Raw genomic sequence first — 25169 nt, 5'->3', positions numbered from 1 at the left:
GCTCCAGCTGCCGCTCGCCGAGGGGCACCCGGGACCCTGCCGCTGACCGTCGACCGAGGGTGCCTGGCCACGGGGTGCCAGGGATCCCCGACGCCTCCCAGCCCACGCGGTGCGGCAGCGGGGAAGGTCCCGTCGCTGACACCGTGGAGCCCCCTGGTAGCCCCCGCGGTGCCAGGGCTCCGGCTGGCCCCAGGTGGGTGGCACGGGGGGACACACGTGGGTCCCCAGCCCCAGGGCACCCCACCGCGCCCCCGGTCCCCTGCTGCTGCCAGCCCCACCGCGTGTGGCCTGGGGCGAGGGGGGCGAGGACCCCGGCACCTGTCGGGGCGGGGAGGTGGCGGCGGGGGCTCGGCCCGGCTGGCAGCGGCCACCCCGCGGCGTGGCACACCGTGCCGGGGCCGGCAGGGTGGCCGGGGAGCCGTGCCGAGCCCGGGGCAGCCCCGAGCCACCGGCGGGGCCAGGCCGGGGCCGGGTGCGGAGCCGGGCGGGCGCCCCGCGGCTGCGGGACGGGAGCGCAGCCCGGCCCCGGCCCCGGTCCCGCTCCCTCCCGATGCCCGGCCCGGCCGCCCGTGGGGTGGCGGGGCCCCGGGACCGGGAGCCGCCCGCTCCTCTCTCACCTCCGGCCCCGCAGCCTCCGGCGCAGCAGCCCGGGCCGGTCCGCGGCCCTCCCGGCGGCGGGGATCGGGGCGCCCCGGGCGGGTCCCCCGCGCCGCCGAGGCAGGGCCGGGGCAGCGCGGCCCCCAGGGCCCCGCACCCGCCGCTCCCCGCCCCGCCGCCGCTTTCGGTTTCGCTCCGGCGCCGGCCGCAGCCCGGCCAGGGCGCAACCAGGTCGGGGCGGGCCCGGGCGCGGGGGGAGGGTGTCGGTAGGTGTGAGCGCGTCCCTCCCTGCCCTCCCCCCGGCAGGAGGTGGGAGCACCGGGGGGCCCCGGGCCGGCCCCGCTCCCGCCCCCGGTGCCGCTGTCCCAGCCCCGCTCCGCGGCGGCGGCGCCGGCCACCAGGGGGCGCGGGCGAGGCCAGGGGCGGGGCGCTCTGCGCTTCCGGTGGCGGCGCGGCTATGGCGGTGGCGGCGCTGCGGCTGCTGGGGCCGGTGGTGCGGCGGGCTCCGGGCGGGTACGGGCACGGGCACGGGCACCGGGGCCACGGCCGGCACCCTGCGGCTGGGCGGAGGGGATCGCTCTGTGGCCCAGGGGCGGTGGCCGTCGGGCTGCCGAGGGGGTAGCTGGGGGGTGCCCGTGGCTCGCTGTGCGGTGCCCGTGGGCCCCACGTGTCCGGCTCCCCGTCCCCGCAGGGTGCCGTGCCGCGCTCACCGCCTCACGCCGGCAGACGACGAGCTGTACCAGCGGACGCGGCTGACGGTGCTGGAGCCCGAGTCCCCCAGCACCATATTCATCGAGGGCTACAACAGCCGCGGCTTCACCATCAGCGGGGACCTGGTGGTGGGGCCCTGCGCCGTCCTGCCCCGCGCCATCCTCCAGTGGAACGTGAGTGCCCGGCGGGGCAGGGGCTGCCCGGCCCCCCGCGCTGTGGGTGAGCGCCCGGGGGGGTCTGCCCCGCTCAGTGCCCTCCGCGTCCCTGCAGGTTGGCTCCTACCGGGACATCTCGCGGGAGAGTCTGTCGCTGTTCCGGCTGCTGGAGCCCCAGATAGGTACGTGGGGCAGCCGGGCCAGGCTGTGACCCTTGGGGCCAGCGGGGCGAGGCCCCGGACACAGCCCCCACCGCCCCGTGCTGCCATTTGGGGGGAAGGAGCAGCTCTGGCATCCTCCTGCCCTGCAGCGGGGCCGGAGGGGGGGCAGGAGGGGGGCAGCGGGCCAGGCTCCCCCCCATTTGGGCTCCTGGGGGGGGGGGGCTGCTGGTCCCTGCAGGGGGGGTGGCTCTGGCCCAGGCAGCCCCAGTGCGGCCCTGCCCACCCCCCTTGCCTGCGGCGCTGGCCTGGTTGCAGAGATCCTGGTGCTGGGCACGGGAGACAGGGTGGAGCGGCTGCACCCCACCACGCTGAAGCAGATGCGGGAGTGCGGGATCGCTGTGGAGGTGCAGGACACGGTAAGGAGCAGTGTGCGCGGGCAGCACCCGCATGAAGGGGCTGGGCGTGGCCGCTGGGACCCCCCCCCCAGGGCTCTGCCTGCCTGGGATGGGCAGGGAGCGGGGGAGGTTGTGTGCCCAGCGGGGAAGGACAGCATCTCCCGGCCGAGGGCTGGGGCTTCAATCCCTTTTGCTTCACAGCCAAATGCGTGTGCAACCTTCAACTTCCTAACAAGTGAAAAGCGTGTGGTGGCTGCTGCGCTCATCCCTCCGCGGGGCACCTACATGGGGCTGTAGGTGCTGCCTGCCGCAGCCAGGGGATGAGCAGCAATTCCCTCGCCTGCCTGAAGCCCCCCGAGCATCACTGCTCCTGGTGGAGGAGCGCTTTGGATTAAGCTTTCAGAGCTGCTGGCTGGGTGGCCGCTCTGCACACGGGAGGATGCTGTGAAATGTGTGGGCTCGGCTCTGCCCGATGTCCCTGGCTTCTCGGCCTCCTTGCCCGGGCCGGGGGCTGCGGGGCACAGCAGGAGGCATGAGCATTGCTGGCAGCGCCGCACCCACAGCTCTGCTCTTCTGCCGAGGTGGTGCCTGGTGCCTTGGCAGCAAGAAGCCATGGCCCCGGGGCAGGGTGGAGGCTAGTGGGGTGAGCGGTGCATCCCCCCCGCACATTTGGAGCTCCTCAAGGAAAATACATGTAAATCAGAAACACAAAGCAATTGCGTGGTGGTTAACACACAGCAGCGCGAGGCTGTAACCCACCAGCAGTGAGTGAGCTTGCTGTGGGCAGCATGTGTTGGTGCCAGGGGTATCACTGGCACAGCCAGCAACAGCAACTGGTGTGTCCCAGCTGGTGCTGGCCTGCCCCGGGCTTTCCTGTGGGTTCTTGTCCTGCTCTGCAGTACCAGTGTCACTTGCGAAGCCTCCAGCTGCAGGTGGTCCCTGGGTGCTGCACCCTGTCTCCCTGCAGGCTCAGCTCAAGCAGGGGACACTGAGATGGTCACTGTCATGTCACCCCTACCGCACTGGTTTGTGGCCATGGATGCCGCCCCTGGGGCTGGGGAAGGGTGTACGTGTACCTAATAGCGGGCTTGTGCCCCAAACCCTGCCACCTCTGTGTGCCCAAGAGGGGTGGGATGTGGCTGTAGTCCCCAGCCCTGGGGAAGCTTTGTTGACAAGTTAGCTGCTTTAATAAATGTTTGACACAATTATGTTGTAATTTAAAGCTCTGGGTTTAGCATGTGTGGATCTAATTTGACATCGCCATGCTGCGGAGTGATTTTTTTTCAGTCAACAACATCGGTGACACAAAGTACTGACGGTAAGCACATGCTCTTTGGCAGAAGCGATGTTTGCATGTGCACACAACCGATACAGGTGTAAAATACCTTTGTCACCTGGTGTTGCAAGCACAGGTAACCTGGCCAAGCCAGGGAGGTCTGCACTGGTCAGGCATGGAGAGCTGCAAACAAACCATCCATGAAGCTCAGGCAAGTGATCTGTACCACACGAAGACCAGCCCCCTGGGGGTGCGACTGCAGGGGGACGCTGGGAGCCATGGGGACAATAGGGGATGGGGAAGGGAAGGAGAAAGGCAGATTGGGGAGGACCAAGCACAGGAAAACAGCTCCAAGGGCCGGGTGCATGAGAAGCAGCTGCAGCACAAAGCATTTGCAGGGGCATGTGGGCAGGTACCTGGGTGACGTGCACATACGTACACCCCTGTGCTTAATCATTGTAGCAGCGGACCAGGCACAGGGTCCTGCAGCAGCCTGGCACTAGCGAACGGCCCTGTAAAATCCATTTGCCTTCTTCCCTGGCAGCCTTTGTTTTCTGCTCTCGGGAAGTTGTTTGTTTTTTTTTTAAAACACCCCACGCTGCATTATCCACTCAGCCCTGTCTTGGGGGCTGTACCCTCCCCCTTCCCCCCCCTCCCCCCCCACAGTGTCCCTTCTGGGGTCATCAGCTGCTCCTGAGAGGATGCAGGAAGCAAAGGAGAAGGAAGCGGGACTCTGGGCTGACACCAACTACACATCTTTTCCTGTTTTATTGTAAAACACAGCCAGTGTGGCACCAGCCCAGGATCACTGCTCCTGGGCAGCAGGTGGGCCCTCTCGGGTGGTGATGAAGCAGCCAGGGGACACGGGGAGCTCCAGGCAGCCCACAGAGTAATGGCACTTCTGCAGCAAGAGCAGCTCCCACACAGGGTGGCGCAGGGCTGAGTGGCACAATGACAGACACAGACGGACCGCCTTCAGAAGAGGCGCTTCTCATACCTGCGAGGGGAGCAGCAAACCAGAGAGCCTTTTTACCGACCCGTATCACCCAGGGCAAGGGCCAAAGGCACAGTCAGAACAGCTCCTGAGCTGCCAGCCCTCAGTGGGGAAGAGCCCCGGCACGCAGGCAGTGAGTAGCTTGTCTGCTTGTCCCAGCTGCAAGAGGGGTGCTGGCCCAAGCCAGGTGACAGGCTGTCACTCAGCCCAGCTGCACAGTGGCAGATGAAGCCAGCAGCACATCAAGCCACCCTCACAGCAGCTGAGGCACAGGATGGCCATGCTTATCTCCCCTGGCACCCACCCCGGGGAGACAGGGGTCCTGCCAGAAACACTTACGAGTGGAGGCCATGCACCCCTCCTTCCACCTGGGCAGACGTCGTCCTCTTCTCAAACTTCAGCTCTCCCGAGTACATCATGGCTCTGAGGTGAAAGGACACTCATCACAAGCCAGCCAGATTAAGGTAACCCCAACATTTCAAGCCCAGCCAGCTGAATACTCCACAAGAGACCACGCTCCTGCACGCCTGGGGCTAGCAAATCCATGACGCAGTGCCCACGGGAGATGAGGGAAGAGCACTACAGTGAGGTCAGGCCATGCAGAACACGCTGCAGCTTGGGCACAGCTTGCCCAGGGACCCCAAAGGGCAGCACTGTGACCTAACCAGAACACAAGCGAGGGGAGGCACTCACCGGACTTGCGTCAGGCTCTTGGCACCAATATCCTGGCAGGAATGCTGGATCCCAGCAATCAGGTACGGAATGAACTTGTGGATAGAGCCCTTGTCCTGCACTGCGCCGGAGACCCCCTGGGCTACTTTGATTTTGTCTGTCTCACTGCATGGGAGCACAAATCAAGCAAGTTTATGAAGCAGGGAAGCCCCAAAAGCTTGATCGGCTGCCCCAAAGCACCATCTCTTACCTGAAATACCGGTTCTGGCTGCCCAAGTTCTTGTCCATGGCATCTAGCGAGCCCATGCCGCGGTATTTCTTCAACCTAATTCCATCCGAGAAGAAGTACTCACCTGGGGCCTCTGTGGTGGCGGCCAGGAGAGAGCCCATCATCACTAGCACAAGAGATCACCAAGAACAGCATGTCAGCAGCAGGAAGGCTTTGGCTGCAAACCCCTCAGGGTCCCTGAGCACAGCACTGTGCTGGACCCCCCCGCATCCCCAGCCACCTGCAGGGATACGCCCTCGTGCCCAGAATCCGCTGCCACATGGCAGCCCTCCCTAGGAGACTCCCACAGGGGCACAGCCTGGCCACCCGACGCGCTGCTCACCTGTGGAGGCCCCGAGTGCGAGGGCCTTTGCGATGTGCCCAACCGTCTGGATCCCTCCGTCTGCGATCACGGGGACGCCAAATCTCCTGGCGTATTCAGACACCTTGTACACCGCCGTGGCCTGGGGGCGGCCGCACGCCAGCACTGCGGGCAGGGAGAGAGCAGAGAAAGGGTCAGCTCCCACGCAGCAGCGCGTCCCCTCCCCAGCAGGCCCTTTTAGGCTTCCGGCACACACATGCTTCAGCACTCAGGAACGCACAAATCCCTGGATGCTCCTTCCCTAGGCAGAGTTGCAAGAGAAGCAGATGCCCAGGAGGTGCCTGCTGGGACATCCTCACAGCCCTTGACTCCAAAAAGCTGTGGGTGACCTTGGGACTAGGGTCTTTGACCAAACGCCTGGGATTAGCCAAGACTTGCAGCTTGTCCTGGTGCACAGCAGAGGTGTGGGGAGCTTGGGAAGGAAGCGGAGCAGACCCCACAAGCCCCTCTCAAGAGCATCCCTGGCAACGTAGGCACGTCCCACCACTCGCTCCCTCCTAGCGGTGCCAGACCCTTTCTCCATATCCCCAGCAGCTGTATGATGCGCTTCTTGCATGGAAAGGCAGCTGGCTGGGAGAGAGCCAGTATATATATATGTATATGTATAGATATATCTATACATATACATTTGCGTGCGCGCACACACACACACACACACTCACATGCAGCAGTGGAAAAGGAAACTAGCAGGATGATTTGATGGCTTATGGGCAATAATTTATGTTCCTGCCCTGCAACGTAGCATGGATTCTGTCAAGTTTAGCTGCCCCATGGGAAGGGGGTTAATAGCTCTGGATTTACCTGCTCTTCCCAGTCAGTAGCAGTTAGAGGCTTCCCATTACGCGAGAGAAAACCGGCACAGGGCACGTCTTGTAACACCTTTGTCAGCCACAGGCATGCAAGTATGCTGAGATAAGCTTCTCTCAGGGAGACTTCCCTTCCCCACAGTTAACCAGAAGCCTTTTCTCCAGTCACAGTTAGTCTGAGCCACTGGGTAAGATTATGGCCATGCAGGATTAGTGCTGTGGAGCGTGAACTCCAGGTGTGGTTTAGCCTGCCTGGCAGCAGCGCTGGCAGCGCACGTCCCTGGCAGAGGCTCGCTGAGGCCGGGAGTCCGCAGTTGCTCTGCTCCCAGTGCTCAGCAGCAGCTGCTGAGAGAGGGAACCCCGTCTCCAGGCTAAAATAATGAAAGAACTGATTGTAATGGAACAAAACTCAGCGTCAAGCTAGGGCTCAGCTAGCCAGGGAGAGTCTGCCAGCTGTAACACGAACGCCGTTAGTCTTAAAAGAGATGGTCTCGCTCGGTACCGCACTGCTAAAGGCCACGTTGTGGCTGCAAAATGCTGCAAGGGAAGAGATCTGTGGAGAGAAGCACCTGATTTTGGAGGGTCCAGAGACCAGGGTCTACGAGATAGTGCTGTAGACAGTGCAGGGCTTGCAGAAACCTCTCAAGAGCAACCATAGAGACCAGCCCTTTAAGGAACAGCTTGGCTCAGGGCCCCTGGGAGCGTCGCACCGTTCCGACTGTCCCAGTGCCCAGCGCCACAGCTTCAGAGCGCAGCTTCCAAAGCAAGGTTCAGAGCACGCACACACTGAGGGGTCTGGGTGAGGGTATGTCTTTTTTTAGCACATCTGCAAAGGGTGGCCTACAAGATCATCTGTTAGAGAAAACCTTCCCGGATCTTCAACGGAAACCTCTTTCCCTTTGAGGTGCATCAAAACTAGGAGAAAGGGCAAAACCCAAGGCTTGCTGCAGGTGGCTGCTCGACCCAGTAGCATCAGAGCCCTTTCTCTCCACAGGTGTCTGCGGGGAAAGCCGTGGTCCTGGTGCACCGCTGCCAAGGTGGCCGTATGCAGTTAAGTCCCTCCGTGACCCCAGGGGAGCCAGCTTCAAGTGAAGCTTAGCCAGCACACAGCCTCCCTGCAACTGGGGCCAGATTAGAGCAGGATCAAGGACCGCTCAGGGATCACCTCCCACCACTGGATGAGCAGGGGCATGCCTGGCTAGAGATCCAGAAGATGCAGTCAGAAAGCCCAGTCAGGCTCCTAACTGGATTTTGGAGTGGAAGGTGGACAGCCCTGAGTGCCCTCAGCTTTGACAGTTCAGACCCTGCTTTAGGAATTCAGAAAGGCTTTGCAGCTTCCAGTTCAGATTCAAAACCAGTATCCAAAGCCACAAAACCCCAAGTGCATCTACAGCTAAATTATTCTCAAACAAGCAGTAGGGCCATGTGCAGCCAAATCAGGGTCCTGCTTCAAGACACATAATTAGGGTTGGGAACAGGGCAAGTGACTTACTATAGGTGCCCGTGACAGTAGAAGGGCATTTGGGGCTGTGGGACTTTAGGTCTGGAGGGATCTTTGGAGCAGCTAAACAAAAACAAACACACACATTTTAGAGACAGAAGAACAGCAGCAGAACAAAGGACCCCAGCAGTGACCTGCTACTAGGCAGAGCATACGGTGTGGGACAGAGCTGACCTTGCAAACCCTGCCTAGCCCGAGCCAAGCCAGAGGCCAGATCCAAGCCAGCCAGGCCCGGCTGTGCACAGCGCATGCTCGCCCTGCCCCCGCAGCCATCCAGAGAGGTGCCCCCCCCCAACCCAAAGAGCCAGAGTTCTTGCCCTAAGAGGGACAAAAACCTGGGAAGCTGCGGTCAATTTTGCAACCACATCTCCTGGGAAGCACCACATTCTACCTCTGCTCTCTCTGTTCCCTCCCCAAAACCAGCACCCAACCCCACCGACTGCAGCAGCCAGGAGAGGCACCCTCTGGAGACGTTCACCGCGCTGCAGGACGGAGCACGCCTCAGCGGGTCCTCTGCCTCAGAACCAGAGTAGGACACGTGTGTTCCGGTTCTGCTCTGGCTATGGAAGCATGAGCCCAAGGACACCACAACCTCCCTAGAAAGGTCACCCAAGACAGACTGCCCCGACCGGGAAACCCCGCAGCCAGTGCTCCCATGGCGGGAAAAGCAGGAACGCAGCCTGGGTCCAGTGCTGCTCAAAGGCTCCATGCTGGAATCGGCAGAGCTAACGCAGCACCTTCAGCCATCAGCTACCCTCTTGCTGCCTCCCAAGGCAAGGACCAAGGAGCAAAGCAGAGGGACTGTGTTCTCTGCACCTCACTTCCCAGGTTCACAACACGAGGACCGAGCCTGTCCCCCAGGCAGCCTTTCTCCAGGCCCTGGGGAGGCCCCTCTCCACCTTTTAGCCAAGGGTGACATGGCCTCTGCCCTACACAAGCTCCAGCTAACTGCAGAGACAACGGCCAGAAATCCCATTTCGGCCTGGAAATTGCATAAAGGCGTCAAGCCCAGAAGACCAATACTCAAGCATCGCGCACACTGCTGCCAGAGGGAAAGGGAGCGCAGACAGCCCGGTGCACTTCACCTGTCAGCACTGGGGCTCCGGTAAGCCCCTCTCCCTGCAGAGCTGCCTGCCAGCCCCATCCCACACCGAGCCAGTGGCTCCTCTCGGGCAAAGCCACGCGTGCCACACCTGCTCTACTCAGTCTCGGTCAGTACTGGGAAATGCCTTTGCTGCTGCTGCCACCCCAAAGGTTTGACCCAGGTGATGAGAATGTCCTGGACGAAGGGGGTGAAAGACAGCTTGCTGTTGGACACGGCCCTTACAACAGAAGTCCATCCTGGCTATGCTGCTTTTCAGCAGGGAAACCCTACGGAACAGATGGCTGTAGCCCATTTAGGAGACAGCTGATCTCTCTCACCTTCCTGTGTGATGCAGATGGAGCCACTGCCCATCCCGACTCTCAGGGCATCGACCCCTGCGTCGATGAGGTTCTTGGCCTGAGCAGCAGTCACAACTGTAGGGAGCAGAAACTGGTTTGAAGAGAGACAAGCAGATTTGCAGGCGAGGCTGCTCTGTCCTGGTGCTTCCCCCGTGGCTGCAAACACCCCCTGCCCAGGGCACCGGCCTGTGTCAGAGCCAGGCCTGGCTGTCCACTGCTACCAGGCCTATCCGCCAAACCAGCACTGAGTTTCCATCCCAGCTGTCCCCAGTGGGCGAGGTGACACCGGCCCTTTAGGCTACTCCACAACGCGCTTACACCCAAAGGCCGAGGCAGCAGAGGGCCCTGCATGGTGCCAGGCGCTCTTTGGGCCACATCAGGTAGGGAGGGCAGAGTACAGGCTAACAGCAGCACCGGTAACACACCAGCCAGGTAAAGGCAGGGACTGCTGAACTCTGCTGTCAGGAGGCAGGGAAAATTTCCATTAGATTTCCAAATTAAGCAATAGTCATTATTATTATTGTCCAAAATTTTAAGCTGGTGTGTAAAAGCAGCTAATGTGTACAGAGGACTGTAGCACACTGTGCTGCAGACCAAAGACTTCAAAATATCTGCAGCTGTGGCAGCAGCAGGGTACTGCCCTGTGCCTGCTGAGCCATCTTGCTCTGTTCCACAAGCCAGAGGAAACCATTTTAAGTTCAGACATTTACCAAGACGACTGTTTCATTCACACCCCTGCAACTCCCTCTATGTCTAAGAGACAAACGTAATTTAAAGACAAGAACAGTCTTCAACACATGCCTACCGTTTCCTCCAATAACTTGTAGGTTGGGATATTTCTCCTTAATATATTTTATCATATTGATCTGGAAGATGGAGTTACCCTGGGAGGAATCCTGCAACAGAAAGAAAACCAATTTCAATCAAAATTTCTGCAGAAGATTACAAATACAGCTCTAGAATGGCCTCAGATCTTCACTCTGCTTACTGGGGTCTCTGCTAAGCTGGCTAAGTGGGCAAAATGACTCCCCAAACTGAGTACAGAACCGGAGGAGAAGCTGCAGCAAAGATAGTAATGTACTGTCCCTGTAGAAGGCATTTTATTCTAAGGACTTCAGTAATAACCTTCGCATTTAAATCCTGTGGCTTCTACAGCAGGCAACAAAGAGCACATCTGGCTGCTGGTAGGAACTGCCTGGTTCTAACACCAGGACACCATCAGCCCTGTCTCAAAGTACAGGTGAAATGGTGAATGTTCCTTGTGAAAGCCAGAAGAGCCAGCGCGTGAATGCACCTCTCCCTGCTGCGCAGCAGGGCAGCTGCAATACGAGATGTCAACCACCGAGCACTCAGGCCCTGCCGACCTCCGTGACCCAGCCAGCTCACAGTGTCTGTTAAACATTTCCAGCTGCAACACTGCTCAGTCGTGCCCTCAGAACTCAATGAGAAAACAACGTGCAAATCCAGGCAGTGATGGCTGTGCCTGAAAGCTGGCAGGCCAGAAGGGGAGACTAGGAGAGCCTGGACTGGCCACTCCTGAACATCTGGCAGTTAAGAGAATAACACAGTAACAAACACCAAAGAGCTGAAGGGGAACTGTAAGAAGCCAAATACTCAAAACTAGTTAGGAACATCAGAGACTATGGTGGCAGGCTGCAAGAAGCATTTGTAGAAGAGTCTGTATTAACTGACAAAGTTTCTCAGCCTTAAGGGCTTCAATGCACCCTACGTACTTCCCCAAGGCCAAATAAGTTCCCAGGCAAGAGGAACCCCTCTTATCTGAGGGCTCCAATCTGAATGAGACTGACAGGTCATCAAACTGCCACAGTCTTAACACAGAAGGGCCTGTAATGAAGATAGCAAGTGCTATGCTGCTGCTCCGCTGTCAGAGATTCATTCAAACTGGATCCTCAGCCCCCCAGGCCAACGCGATGCCTGCGGGTGGCTCACCAGCACTACCGCATCCACGCCAGCCTGCACCAGGAGGTCCAGCCGGTACTTGTCATCTTCGTGGGTCCCGATAGCGGCACCACAGAGCAGCTGCTTCTTGGAATCCTTAGAAGCCAGAGGGTAGTCCCGGTTCTTCTTGAGATCGGTGCGGGCAATTATAGCCACCAGCTCGTCATCTTCATTAACAATTGGCAGCTTGCCTTGAAACAAACAGAAAGAATGTCACTGGAAATATCCGTTTCTGCAGGAGACAGACGCTAGCCCAAAGCAGTGCACCAGACCAGGAGCATCAGGCAGGCAGCAACTGGTGCAAGGTGGAGACTCAAAGAGGTGTAGTACCAAATCTTGCTTGGCCATGGATGCCAGCAGCTCTGGCTCGGGAAACAAAGCAAGGAGTTTGCAAGAGTGGAGAAAAACTCTGTGTTTTCACACTAACCACAGAGAAAGTGCATCTTTTTTAGTAATTAGACCCATGATACTGTGTTAAAGGTCAAACTACCATACCGTAACGGAGCTGAACTGAGTGCCAACGTGCAAAGACCAGGATAGAAAACTGAAGATGTGTGGCTGGACAGCCAGGCACTCTTCAGCTCCTGGGCTGCCAAGAATCCCTCAACTTCAAACAGATTTGAGATGAACACATGTGAACTCTGTACCCTGGCAGAGGGCTGCAGGCACTCTCTCCTCTCCTCATGCTGGAACACAGCCCTCCCATGTTTCACCCACGCGTAGGCAGACGCACGTCCACATGCACCCACTACTGCTCCCAGCCCAGCGCTTCCACAGCTCTCCCTTGCATCACGATGTTCGCAGGTACCTTTTTTACTCCTTTGTAGAATTTCATTTGCTTCTTTCAACATTACGCCAGCCGGGGCCACAACAAGATCCTCTCGCTTTGTCATAATCTAGCAGGAGGGAGAAGATAAAAAGTCACAAGAACTCCTTCGCACTGATCTGAAAATACCGAACCCCTCTGCCCACGTGAAACACTGCAGCAGCCATATGGGAGTGCTCTACAGACAAAGGAGCCCACAGCACAGCAACACGCCTCCAGAAACACACAGGAACAGCCTCCAATGCGCTGTCCCCATGCAAGCAGTGGCCCCCAAGCCCACTGGTGTAGTGAAAACAGGAGATGGCAGAGGACCTCAGCAAGCCGAGGGAGAAGACCTAGAAGCAGGGGATGATTCTCAGATGACCCTTGTTTGGGATGTCACCCAAACAGCCCTCCCTTTTAACAGAGCGCAGGCAAATAAGGGCTGGAGACACCTCCAGAGTCCCATGCTGTTCTGGCAGAAACGCTACCCCCAAGCTTGTTTTCAGGCAGTCATCCCCAGCATACAGGCTCTGGAAGGGCTGTGCCCAGAATAACCCACCGCTGCTGCTGGCAAGGTCAACGGGGCAAAGGAGTTGCTTCAATCCAAACAAACATGCTCGCCCACACTCACTCTGACAAACAAGCACCAAAACACAGCAGAAAGGGGCAATGGACAGAAGCTCGAACACGGGAACATCTGACGTGGTATACCAAAAAAAGCTTTCACCACAACAACGGTCAACCACTGGAAGAGCAGCCCAAAGAGGCAGTGAACTCTCCATCCTTACAGACACAGCGCCACGCAGCCTGCTCCAGCTGAACAGGCCTCAGGCAGGAGGCTTGACAAGAGACCTCGAGGTCCCTTCCCACACACAGTGTTCTGCAATCACAGAGTTCACGTGGGATGTTCTCACAAAAGGTTACTCGAGACGGCCAGGCAAAGCTGAAAGGGAACACTCCCTAACCCTCACAGAAGGTAGATTAGTTGCACACAACAAAGATGATGCAACATTTCAGTTATTTATACCATAAGAACACACACTTTGCCAGCAGAGAGGCACACTCCACCTACATCCACCCAAAATCCTGCCTGTGACAGAACCCACATCTCAGGCAAAGCTGAGGAATCACAGGCATATCCCAACATCCATAAGCCTGTGGGATCCACGAGCTTCCCGAGCTACAGGAGACCTGTGCATTTAGCTGGATGGCAACAAATGGCTCAGCAATATCAGTGCTGGACAGCGAGTGGGGAAGAGATCTATGGGACCATTCACTGCCCTAGCCTTGCCTGCTGACAGAGGCAAGCACCAAACACTAACAGCGGCAAGCTTCCAGCTTTGCAGCACTGAATGATCCACGTAAAGGATGAGAGGAGATTCTTATGTGACTCCTCCGAATGGGCCAGCATTGCTGGAAAGGGCCATGTGCACTTCTATAACCTACTCCTAGTTTAAGATTCTTGTTACAGGTATTTATAGGCGATTTCAAACCAAACAGGGATGAGCACGCGATACCAGGTTTGGTCAGCAAGAGCTAAAAATAGTCATGAGTCAAGAGCAGAGTCTGGCTGAGAGGCACCGGTGGTGTAACCTGACAGCACCACAGATATAGGGTTACACAGCTCATGTAACGGGAATGCCAGAACTAACAAAAATCAGCACCGGCATTGCCGAGAACGTTCTCCTGTAGGAGGGGAGTCTGACGGTGTAGCATTATAAAGGCTAAACTGCCAGTCTCCAAGTTCAAAGGGTTATTTTAAAGAACAAGTAGCCTAGATGAGGCACATCTTGGCCGGGAAAGGCAGTCCAGAAAAGGAAGATCAGCACTCGGAGGGCTTGCTGGGCACAACACAGCTGCTACAGCCCTGGCCAGTGCCAGCATGCCATGAGGGACCACAGCAGCAGCCAGGAACACCAGAAATTAATTACTGAACCCGGGGAGAACACCAGCTGTAGAGAGGGTGGCTTCCCCAACACTGAAAGATGAGCCTGCAGGAGCAGTCATGCTAACACTAACTGTGCAGCCACTCTCCTGCATCTGCTCTGCAGGAGTTTCAGACAGCGTAAATGAACAAGACACTCTCCCATGGAAATGGAGTTAAAGATGGACCCGCAGAGCTAAGGTGGAGCTCCAGCTGGGGCAGCATCCTCATAGCCACACACTCACCCTTCTTATAACAAGCCACACCACCTCCTAACGCAAAGCCCTTCTCACCTCACCGAGAGGCAAGTCATGCTCCGACTCCTTCAGGAAATCGATATCTCGAGATGAGATGATCCCAACCAGCTTGCCCCCCATCTTCCCATTGTCTGTGATGGGAATCCCACAGAATCCATGACGAGCTTTTGCTTCAAACACATCTCGTACTCGGTCGTTGGGGCTCAACACCACAGGGTCTGTGATGAATCCTTGCTCATATTTCTGGAAAGAAGCAGACAGAGCAGCCAGGCTAAGCAGCGCTGCCAGACCAAGCAGAAGCGGGTCACGTGCCTAGTGGTGACTGCGGCCACTCATAAAGGTCTGCCACCACTCAGGCTGGCCGTATGCTCACCAACAGGATGACTCCCCAAACCAGCACTAAGGCTTACTCAAGTAGCGTTAGATTCCCAACAATTCCCAGACTAACCTCCTTCCTGAAATTACGGGGAATACTCTCGCACCAGGAGGCCTGGCATTCTCAAGTCCCAGGCTGTGCGTGGACAGCGCCTAACACACAACAAGAGGTGTGTGCAGGCAACCAGGGTAGCACCACCCTTCTGAAACACCAAGATCTGGCACACAGCTCCTCGAGCAGGGCCAAACCCCACTGCCCACCCCCACCAAGACACAGGCAAGCACGGTTCAGCGCTGCTGTTCCAGCCACTCACCTTCACCTTCCGCACTTCGTTGGCCTGGAACTCCGGGGTGCAGTTGTGATGGATGAACCCGATTCCCCCGGTGAGCTGGTAACACAAAGGCGGCCCTGAGTCGCAGCACAACCCGCCGGGCCCGTCCCCGCGGGGGGCAGCAGCCGGGCAGGGAGCGCCAGAGCCCAGCTCGGGAGCCGGGGCGACGAGGCCGGGGGGTGGGCGGCGGGGGAGCGGCCTGAGGCACGGCCTCGCCTCCGGGGGGCTGCAGGCGGCCCCGAGCAGACACGTACGGCCTCGAGCGGCACGGCCAGCGGGAAGGGCGGCGGCGGGGGGCACTCACCGCCATGGCGATGGCCATGCCGGCCTCGGTGACCGTGTCCATGGGGGAGGAGACCAGCGGCGTCTTCAGGGTGATCCTCTTGGTCAGCGCCGAGGTCAGGTCCTGGCGGGGAGGCGGGCGGCGGGTGAGCGGCGGCCCCAGCCCCGGCCCCGGCCCGGCCCGCTCCCCCACCCCGGCCACTCACCACCTGGTCCGCCGTGAAGTCGATGTAGCCCGGCAGGATGAGGAAGTCGCTGGGGGGGGGGGACGGGGAGACGCGTCAGCGGCGGCCCCCGGCTCCGCGGCCCCCGGCTCCGCGGCCCCGACCCCAGCCTCGCACCCCCGGCCCGGCCCCACTCACTTGTAGGTGAGCCCATCACCGCAGCTAAACAGCTGCTGCGCCGTCAGCCCGTCGTCGGGCACGTAGCCGGTGCCGCCGCTGATGAGGTAGTCCGCCATGGCGCCGGCCCGCCGCCGCCGCGTGCCCGCCGCTCCGCGCGCCCCCGCGCGCACGCGCCCCCGCGGCGTCGGCCCAATGAGAGCGCGGCCCAGAGCGGCCGCCGGAAAGGGCCCGGCGCCGGCCTCGCCCCCTGCCGCCCCGGAGGGCACCGGGCAGGGCCCCCCAATCCCGGCCGGGCCTGGAGCCAGCCCAGCGCTGCCCCCCCACGCCGGAGGAGACGGGCGGGGTGAGGCCGGGGCCCGCAGCGCCCAGCCAGCGGCCCAGCGCGGCGCGGCCTTAGCCCCGGGCCGCCCCCAGGCCGGGGGAGCGGGGCCAGCGCGGCCGCTGGTGCGGGCCGAGCGGCGGGTTCGGTGTGCGGGGAGGGAGCAGCGCGGACCTGCAGGTAGGGCCCCCCCGCACAGCCCCGCGGGACGCTGCCCGCGCCAAGCCCGGGTGGCACAGCCCGCGCTGGGGAAGAACCTGGCGAACACTGGCCGTGGGCGGCCCGCGGGGAGGGCCGGGGCCGGCGGCGGGGCGCCCGGCTCGGCGCCCGGTGGGATGGGCCGGCAGCAAGAGGGGAGCGCGGCCGGGGGCTGCGTGGGTGCAGCGCTGGAGCGCGCCGGCAGCGCCCGAAGCAGCGTCGTGAAGCCCCAGCGACCCGAGGGGATGGAAGTCAAGGGGCAGGAGGGGAAGGACAGGCACAAGGCAGGGGGAATGGCGCGTCCCGCGGGGACTCCGGCCGGGCGCCAGCCTCAGGCAGGGTCCCAGCTGCAGCCTCCAGGCCGGCCCGTAGCAGCCCTCCGGAGGGTGGCTGCGGGGTACCGAGCGCTGCGGGCCCGCACACGGCAGCCTGGGACTCTGGAGAAGAGCAGGAGTAGGGAGGCCCGCGCCTGTGGGAGAGGAAGGGGCACAAACGCAGATCTGCCTCAGAGGAGAACATGCAGGAACCAGTGATCGGCTTTTCACAGGATGGGATTTTCCCTTCCCTGCAGATCCCTTTGGGCATTCAGAAAAGTTCCGGTACTGCGGGCTGCAAACCAGCCTCCTCCCGAGAGCACCAGGGGAATGAGACAACCAGGGCCCTTCTCACCCTGCTCATGTATGATGGGCTGTGCAAGGCAACCTGCTATTTAATGAGTTCAGGGGACTGAAGAATGGTGCTCCTGCACCTCCAGCTGTCTTACTGCAGTAGATTAAATCCTTATCCAGAGATCTGCAAGTAGCTTTAAGACAAAGTAAGCGTTACTGATGTTACCCAGCTACAGGACATGGGAAGTGTGAACACAGACGTCTGTTCAAGTCTGCTGAAACACTCAGAAGCAAACAGCCCTTGCATGCTGTGAGGTTTGTCAGTCATGTTCAAGCCTCTAGTCTGGGTTAACATGTTCTGGCCTAAGGTTCTCCAAAAGACAGAGCGGAGTGTACAGACCAGTTAAACTAGGCATTGGTAGATGCTGATGTTGACTTTTACGGTGTGGGGATAAACCCCCCAAACTAGTGAACCATGCTATGGACAGAAGCAGGACTCTTGCGTGGCTTGTTTGCTCTCAGCAGCAGTAATCCGCCCAGAAAAGAGGCTGTGGTTTCTGTTACAGTTGTTTCCCATCAGATGGTGGTTTTGTTTGTAGCAGGAAAGGAAGGTGCACACCTCGGCGCAGGGATGTTCCCTTTGCTGGGAGGAAGGGTACGTGTAGCTTCCAGGGCCCCTCACATAACTCGGAAAAGGCAGCCCTTGTGCAGTTAAGAGCCAGAGACAAGGATCCACAATGCCACTTAAAACTTCAAGCCAAGAGATTGGTAGCAACCCTGTTGCTATTACTGTGAATGCCAACATCAGTGATGTCTCCTTCCTACAGCCATGTGTTAACAGTGCCTGTGAAACTGAAACAGAAACCTGAACTTTGCAGGGTTTCCATTCTTGTTCCCTGACAGCCTGCTACAAAAGATTACATTTCACCTTCTCTACATAATTACTTCTCTACATAATTCCTGGGCTGATTCTCAGCTCCGAGTTGGTTTCACCTACCCAGACACTGGTTTCCCATTGTACGCAGTTTGCTTGGGCTGGGGAGCTATAAGAAAAACACTGCCCTTTGCAGTAAATAAAGCATCTAGGCTCACGCCACCAAAAGCAGTTACCAGTAAAGGCAGAGAGATCCTTATCCCAGAGGCAGGGTTCAGAAACACAGGCTTCTAAAGGAAAACACCGCCTGCCAAGGACACGCACTTTCAACTCTGCATTACCTGTCACAGGATCAGCAGAATGGGAGGCATCGTGCCAGACTAAGATCAGTTTAACAGGTCTCCCTACCCTTTATTTTAAATAAGGACAGCGCTAACAAAGGTTTGCTAAGCCTGTCTGGGAGGCACACACTGATCTCTGCCGTCAGGCTAAAGCACAGGCACAGCAGTAAACAGGCAAGTTGGCTTCTGTTCCAATAGAAACACCAGACAAAGTTTAATGGTTCTCAAACAGACTACAACAAAGGCTGCAGGGAAAAACATTTTATTTCCAAGCAGATTACAAAGAGCAGAGAATATAAGAGTAAAATTAAATTAAAAAAATAGTTGAGTGCATCTCTTTAAAATGATTTGTAGTGTGAGTTACTCACGGGGCAAAGCTACTGGAGAGTTCTGAAGGTCACTTTGCAGGATGCCAATCACATGTGCTGTTTAGACCAGGGTCAACACAAGAGGGACAGACAAGACTTATTTTGCATATAGGCTGCACACTCATTATCAAGCGAGGCTCTGGGCTGCAACTGGACCCTGCCTTTCTGAGACATCCTCTCCACTTCATTCTCTCCTGCAGTTCCCTCGAGTTCTAGATGCAGTTTATTGCTGCTGTAAGTAGGTTCATTCTGCTCCCCCCATCCTGATGGGCTTAAATGAGAATGGAGAGCAGGCAAACGTGGCTGCCATGCACCAGGTTATACAGGGAAAGTGACTGCAGCGCTCACAGCCGACCTTCAGCCGCACAGCAAAGGGAATCAACAAGTAGGGGACACGACAATCACTTCAGAGATTTTGGGGCAGCATGTCAGCGAGACTTCTGGAAGAAGATTTGAGATGCTCCTTAAAGTAGGAAGATGGTCGAGCGGAGAAGGGCTCTTTCCTGCGCACTGGCAACCAGTGAAACGAACAGGCTGAAATACCAGGATAAGTTACGTTCCCTGTAGTATTTGAAAGGAAGAGCTCCAGCAAGATGGGGAGAAAAGCCCCATATAGAGTGGAAGACAGTTTATATCCCACTTTAACAGCGATTTAAAACTCCAAACGTTAATTGCAAGAAAGTCACTATTAAATTTGGATGAGAATGCGGTTTGGTTGGATTGTGCAGTCAATCAGCATCTAGCAGCACTCAGACCAGCAAGAGGATGAGCAACAACAGTATCAGCAAGACCTCTGCCCCACATATGCTCAGAGGGCTCTTTGCTACCACTTTTGGATCTGTTCTTATCACAGCATGGGAGGCCTGAAAATGGTTTAATCCATTCTGCATACAAGGCAGACAATAGCTCCGATGCAGCTGAGAGCAAGACTGTCTTAATTTCTGCCCTAGGAGCAACAGTCTGGAAGAGGATTCTTATTTAGGGATGAGATTAAGTCTTTTTTCATTGGTCCAAGGCAGAGCAGTTCAGAAACTACTTCAGACCTTGTGTCCCATCTAAAATCCAGGAGATATCTAGGGGTGAAGCAGCAGACAGATGAAAGCCCTACCAAGTTACTTAAGACCGTTCCCTTTACTCGCCACACTAGACAGGAGTGAAGAACCACTCTCTAGTCTGCTCTCCGCTGTGTCAGCCATTACCACTTAAGAGGAAATGCTTGAACTCTTGAAAGTAAATGTAAATCTAATGGTGCCGTGGACAAGTGTGTAGAAGGCTACAAGACTCCTTAGGAAAGCAACGCTATTAGTGTCAAGAGATAGGACAATACACAAGTCTCATGTCAGAATGTGAGGTGCTTTACAATAGTCAGTCATGCTCTGCTTTCTATGGTTCCTTTCATACACAGAGACAAGATGGGCATAGTTTGAAACCAACAACGCAGGGTCTCTAGCTTGACTTCTCAGCTTTATTTATTTTAGAGATCAATGCGTTTCCAGCCTGTCTCATACAAGGCATAGGCCATGGAGAGTTCTCATTTAATATATACACGCATACAAGAGCTAGCAGTTTGGCACTCTCGGAGCAGAGGGGGAATGCCCTTTAAGCAGCAGTCAAGCTGATTATAGGAAAGTGTTAAAAAGCTATTTTACATGTTTGACTGGGAATATTTCCCAGAACTTGGATAGCAACCCTAAGCCACAGCACTCTTCTTTGCTACTCTGTGCATGTCTTCTGATGAGCCCCTAAAAGGGAGCAGATCATGTTCTTCACTATCAAAGAACATAGTATTTATATTCTAGAAATACTGTACCTTTTAAACTAGCTCCAGAGAGCCAGACTACAAGCCAGGTCCAGGAAAATAATCCTTAAGTCACAGTATATCGATTGTCTCTAAAAATAGGGAATGAAGGTAACAGCGGACATTCTGATGAGACAGTACAGAACAGTACAGCAGTCCACTTCCACATCAGCAAATCCCTCTATGTACATCCAAACAATGAGAAAAAAATGGAAACACTTCAGTCTGCCAGGACAAAGCCAATCATCAGATCTCCACAGCTCACCACGTGCCAAGTTCCCCTGCTTTTAAGCGGTATGCTCTAAGATCAAGGAGAACTCTTCCCCTGCAAAGATTTTAGATAATCCTGTAGTTAAGGGTAGTAACTAACTGCACGGTCTAGAAGGTAACACGGAATTCTGTTTCCCCAGAAAGCTCAGCTGAAGCATCTGTTCACCCCTAATCTGGAACTGCCCTAATGTTCTGTCAAGTTATTCCAGCTTCTGGCAGTTTTTAGAGCAAGAGGTGACTCCTGAGGCCACCTAATGAAGCGACTTGCACGCTGGGTGTCTGGCAGATGACTTCGACGCCCACTGCATTTCTGATGGAGACAAAGCAGCAGGCTCACTCACACTGAGGCACAGGCATGCTGGAACTAGCTTCCCATGCAGCACTGCAGAGCACACACTGGGACTTGAGCACAGCTGTCTGCAGTTTCTCTCACATCTTTGCAACTGTTTAGAAGACAAGCCAAAGTGCCCAAAAGAATGGGAGATCCACTCTGCAGGCCTGTTGGCCACCCTGAGCAACCAGCACACGCAGCTGCTTGAAACAGTGGGAGCTTGCCCCTAACTACATCCTTAAATACTTCAAATTAGGGCCAGAGATGGATATTCCAGTCACAAAGGTGCGGTGAAGGGATGAGAGGCTTCTGAGAGCTGAAGCAGTATTAGCAATCCCAACAGCCGAGCTGAAAGTACGTGTTGCCAGCACTACATACCCCCCAGGCACCATCTTCCAACTTACCCACCGGGCTCTGGACACCAACCCCAGGCTGTTTTCCTCTGGCATAACTCTGAGGGCAGACACAGAGCTAAGAGCCTACTTCAGAGCACAGGTATTAGTCAACAACAGTGCTTCACTACTTCACCTCTCTGCACGTACTTGAGTAGAGAGACCTATACCGGGAACAAACTGCTCATACTGACAACCAACTCAAGCACATCTGCTTCCTCACGACCACACCAGTGTCAATCTGAAACATCAGAGGCTTGAAGTCTCTTTAAGCCTGCACATCTCAACACGGTTCAAGAACACGAAGAAGGGAACATCATGGCTACTCTCATCATTTACACTGGGCACAACCAACAGAGAGGGCAGACCTTCCTTCTCAATACAGACAGGTGCCGGTCACCAGAAGCTTCAGAAAAACCGCTTGCCTGTACATAGAAGTTTAAGTTCTTTTACTGTAATATATATTTAAATACATATCTATATATTTTGGAACAGGGAAGAGACATGAGATGGAAAAGCAGAGAAGACGGGTTCAAGAAGCAGTCATCTCTGCATCCAAGAAGGTGGTGGCACAAACAACAAGCCTGGCTGAAGTGATGTCCCATTTCAAGCACAGTTGGCTACCCACTGGCTTCAAAAGAGCAGACTATTTGTTAATGATATAAAATACAGCAACCATTTAAGATGCAGCAAAGCAAGGTTACAGGGCTGGGGTTTATGATCACGAACAATGCCAGAAGCTACATAGCTGTGTTAAAAACTGTGAAAAGGCTGTTAAATAGCAGGAGTAAGCCATGTGCTGCTCCTGGAAGGCCTTTTCTCTCCAACACCCCTCCATCATGCTGTTGGTGTGATGCATTTGTGAAGGTGGGGAGAGGGGGATGTGCCTAGGGGGAAAGCCTCACAGGCTGGCCACAGAACATTAGGACAGTCTGATCTGGTCTCACAGATCCCATGTTCCTAGCCTGACACTGAGCTTCCATCAGCAAGCAGACATTCAGGTCCTTCAACAGAAGTTAATCCCCTTCTACCTTCCTAATATGTAGGGGTGAAAGTCCAGCAGAGTCGAGCTGGAAAGCACAAACAGGGATGAAAACAACCAGTTTGCATACTGATCTTTGTATAATGACGCCCCCACCCTCACAGCTCACTCTTCCCCAAATAAAGACACATTGTTCAATGGCATGTTGAAAAGACGTGCTCGTCATTCTTAATAAACAACTAGAGTAAGAATACATAAGAGAAACAGGGTGGTATCTTTATATGATACACAAGTGTATGTTACAAGAATTCCATCAGGCACAGGAGCCTCAAGGTTTAAGGCCTCAACGTCAGGCCAAAAAAGAAGAGTGTGGTAAAGTTTGTACTTTTAACATCTAAAAATGTCACTTAAAGGTCTGAATAGAAATCGTTGGTTTGTGGTTGGTTTGTTTGTATTTTTTTTTTTTTTTTTTGTATAAATCACAACTGCAGTTCACTCTCTCCTCTTCCTTCCAAGATAACAGCAAATTAACGTCCAAGCACAAGAAAAGATGCCTGCCTCTCCTCCACTGGCTGAGCAGGTCCATCCATCATTCTGTGCCCTCTAGGCTGCACGTGCTCCAGGGAGACAACGGCCCCAGCCATCCAGACCAATCCTGTAGTTCATGTTTTCTACATCATAAAAAAACCAGAGTCAACCAGCAGCTTTCCACAGCTCCCAGCTTGCAGGGGATATGCAGCCTCCAATGGTTCCAACAGTTTGGTGTGTTGGGTAGGATACACAATGGGTAGGTTTTCCTTTAGATTCTTTTAAAGAGAAGAAGCCTAAAAGGGCTTCATAACTACACCAATAAAAAACCAAAAACTTAGGCATCTCCTTTAGTGTAAAAGTCTGTACAATTTATCTTTGCTTGTCCCTCCCCTGTTACCCATCCCACCCCTTCTGAGCCAAGAAGGATGCCTTAGTGCATGGTGCTGGCATTAGCCACGATAGCTTCCTGAATCTCTCGTATCACCAGGATCCGGGTGAGCATCTGCTCCATCTGCTCTCTGCTGATCGGCTGGATGGAATACCAGATAGGGCTGTTGGGGGCCACCACTGGCTCCGGTGTCAAGTAAAACGTGTCATTCCGGCCTTTCACACTCTGGGGGCTGTATGAGGAAGATCAGAAATAACCAGACTAACAGAATGTCCTGGAAGGGAGAGACCACCACTGTCCTCATCCCAGGTTCCACAAATCCCCACAGTGAACATCTGGCTGATAAGACAAAAGTACAGAGTTGTATCTAGGGGCAGCTGTGGTCCCAGAGTTTTTAGGCCATGCCAAGGTTAAAAAGCCATGGTGACAACTACGGGAAAGTAACTTATTTCACACTCCAAGTATAACACACACGGCTTCAGGGGCCTTTCAGAGCGAAGCAAAGATGGGGTATTTTTGCATCCAGGCTAGCTGCAGACCCATCTATGCAGAGAAACATTTACATTAATTATCTGAATCATAATTTAGAGGCAAGTCCTTTGAGGCTCCCCCCAGTCTCCATAGCAAGTCCTCAATTTTGTTCAGAAGCTGATTTGAATAGAGTCCTAATCTCAAGCATGGATTCTTCCAGATGACTTGCCTGCAAGTCACTGGCAGATCAGCAAGCTCGTGCTGACACCTCTGGAATGAGTATGAGATTAAGAGCAGCCAGTTCACAAATCAGGATTTGTCTCTTAAATACCACAGAATTGCAACTCATGTGCCATCAGAGCAAATCCCACCCCCGTCATGTCAATGCCCCTCCCCATTTAAGAAAATTTATGTAAACGCAGGAACTGCGCCAACAATAAAACACAGCTCTGAAAACTAGGCCAGCCACAAGATGCAGCTTAACAGTCACAGGAGACAAGCAACCATACACATGTACAAAAGCTCTCACCATTTGAAGAGGTAGAAGTCATATAGCTTTATCGGACACCTCAGGGGGTTCTCTGGGTTCTCAGTTTGCTCTGCGTACATGTCATCTGTAACTACAAACCAGCCCCCCAGAAGTCTGTCAGACACTGTGTAAGTACAGCAAACTGAGCAGTGCTATACAGACTCAGCACTCCGAAGCACCTCGTGACCACACAAGAGTTGGCAAGAGACCTATGGCTGTTCTAGGGCAGAAGCATCTGGTTATAAATGCTTAAAACTTTTTATGGAGGGTTTGCTCTATCCCAAGGCTACTGAAGATCACAACTCATCCATACCTTTTTTCCCATTTCTCCTCCACCTGGACCCAAAACGAGAGAAATCTTACTGCTGAGCCTGCAATGCCTCAGCTGAATTCCTGACCATGTGCTTTTAAGAAAACAGACTGTACTTACATACAGATTCTATATGGGTTCACGTGAGTCAAGATGAGAAAAGCCCTCCCAAAGAAGTTTCTCTTTCGGTTCATAAGTACTTACACCCAACAGCCCCTTTGCCCATAAAAACCAGAAGTAACAAAAAAGTTATCCTTAGCTCTTGATGAGTCCTAATATGCCTCTGGCAACATATGTTCCCAGGCTCGTTATTAGAAGGTACTATGCTTGCTCAAACAGAACGCACAGAAAACTCATCCTACTAGACTGGAGGTAATTGACAGAGCCTTGGGTTCTCACGGCCCTAACTGCAGATGTCTCCAGGTTCAACCACTTCCTTTAAGCCCAATAAGTAAATATTCCCAAAGAAGACTTCCAGACACTACCTTTCTGTCCTGTCTGGTGTATGCCACCAGGAGCCTTCAGATAGCGGATACTCGTGCTTTTGTCCTTGGGGTTAGAAGGGTTCTTCTTGGTCTGCCTCAACACCTTGGAGAAGGCCAGCTTCATGTGCTGGTCTACTGTTTTCAACAGGAAGTACCTGAGCAGCAAGAAGAGAACACAGGACATTCAGAGGCAAGTAAAGAATACAGTCACAACAGCGGGGTAGTTATCTTTATTCATCGTGAGCTGGCTGAAGCTCAAACCAGCACAGAGTTAAAGACTGTTCCCGCAGCAAAGCATGCAACAGCCACCGCCACAAGTTCAATTTCCCCTC

The 25169-nt window shown here is 55.4% G+C and overlaps 3 protein-coding genes and 1 long non-coding RNA gene across 6 annotated transcripts in view; 2 read left to right on the top strand and 2 right to left on the bottom strand.

Moving 5' to 3' along the window:
- Positions 1–956: 956 nt before the first annotated feature.
- Positions 957–2731, top strand: NDUFAF3 (NADH:ubiquinone oxidoreductase complex assembly factor 3). The gene is made up of 5 exons (XM_080385700.1): positions 957–1110; positions 1289–1481; positions 1579–1645; positions 1940–2040; positions 2221–2731. Exons 1-5 carry the CDS (start codon positions 1055–1057, stop codon positions 2314–2316), a joined length of 513 nt encoding a protein of 170 aa, XP_080241826.1. The 5' UTR covers positions 957–1054; the 3' UTR covers positions 2317–2731.
- A 1303-nt stretch (positions 2732–4034) lies between these two features.
- On the bottom strand, positions 4035–15831 carry IMPDH2 (inosine monophosphate dehydrogenase 2). Of its 2 annotated transcripts, XM_080385661.1 has the most exons (15): positions 15661–15831; positions 15505–15553; positions 15321–15422; positions 14999–15073; positions 14346–14552; positions 12129–12216; positions 11312–11511; positions 10167–10257; positions 9341–9436; positions 7910–7981; positions 5573–5716; positions 5212–5356; positions 4983–5126; positions 4629–4712; positions 4035–4292 (listed from the first exon to the last, which is right to left on the bottom strand). In XM_080385661.1, exons 1-15 carry the CDS (start codon positions 15756–15758, stop codon positions 4271–4273), a joined length of 1617 nt encoding a protein of 538 aa, XP_080241787.1. In that variant the 5' UTR covers positions 15759–15831; the 3' UTR covers positions 4035–4270. The 2 variants fall into 2 exon arrangements, with proteins under 2 accessions (XP_080241787.1, XP_080241788.1); XM_080385662.1 differs by lacking the exon at positions 7910–7981 and having other exon boundaries at positions 15661–15830.
- A 180-nt stretch (positions 15832–16011) lies between these two features.
- On the top strand, positions 16012–22326 carry LOC308063142. The gene is made up of 2 exons (XR_013927855.1): positions 16012–16141; positions 21637–22326. It is a non-coding gene; the product is annotated as an uncharacterized lncRNA (long non-coding RNA).
- Positions 22327–25169, bottom strand: part of QRICH1 (glutamine rich 1) — a 24031-nt gene continuing 21188 nt past the window's right edge. For both annotated transcript variants that reach the window (XM_080385627.1, XM_080385628.1), the window contains 3 exons: positions 24838–24992; positions 24043–24133; positions 22327–23274 (listed from right to left, as the gene is read on the bottom strand). In XM_080385627.1, the coding sequence (XP_080241753.1) occupies positions 23085–23274; positions 24043–24133; positions 24838–24992 (436 nt within the window). In that variant the 3' untranslated portion in view covers positions 22327–23084. The remainder of the gene's footprint in view (positions 23275–24042; positions 24134–24837; positions 24993–25169) is intronic.

The sequence above is a fragment of the Falco punctatus genome (genome assembly GCF_963210335.1).
Source record: "Falco punctatus genome assembly, chromosome: 4".
Lineage (NCBI taxonomy): Eukaryota > Metazoa > Chordata > Aves > Falconiformes > Falconidae > Falco > Falco punctatus.
This window is presented reverse-complemented; position numbering and strand designations above follow the sequence as displayed.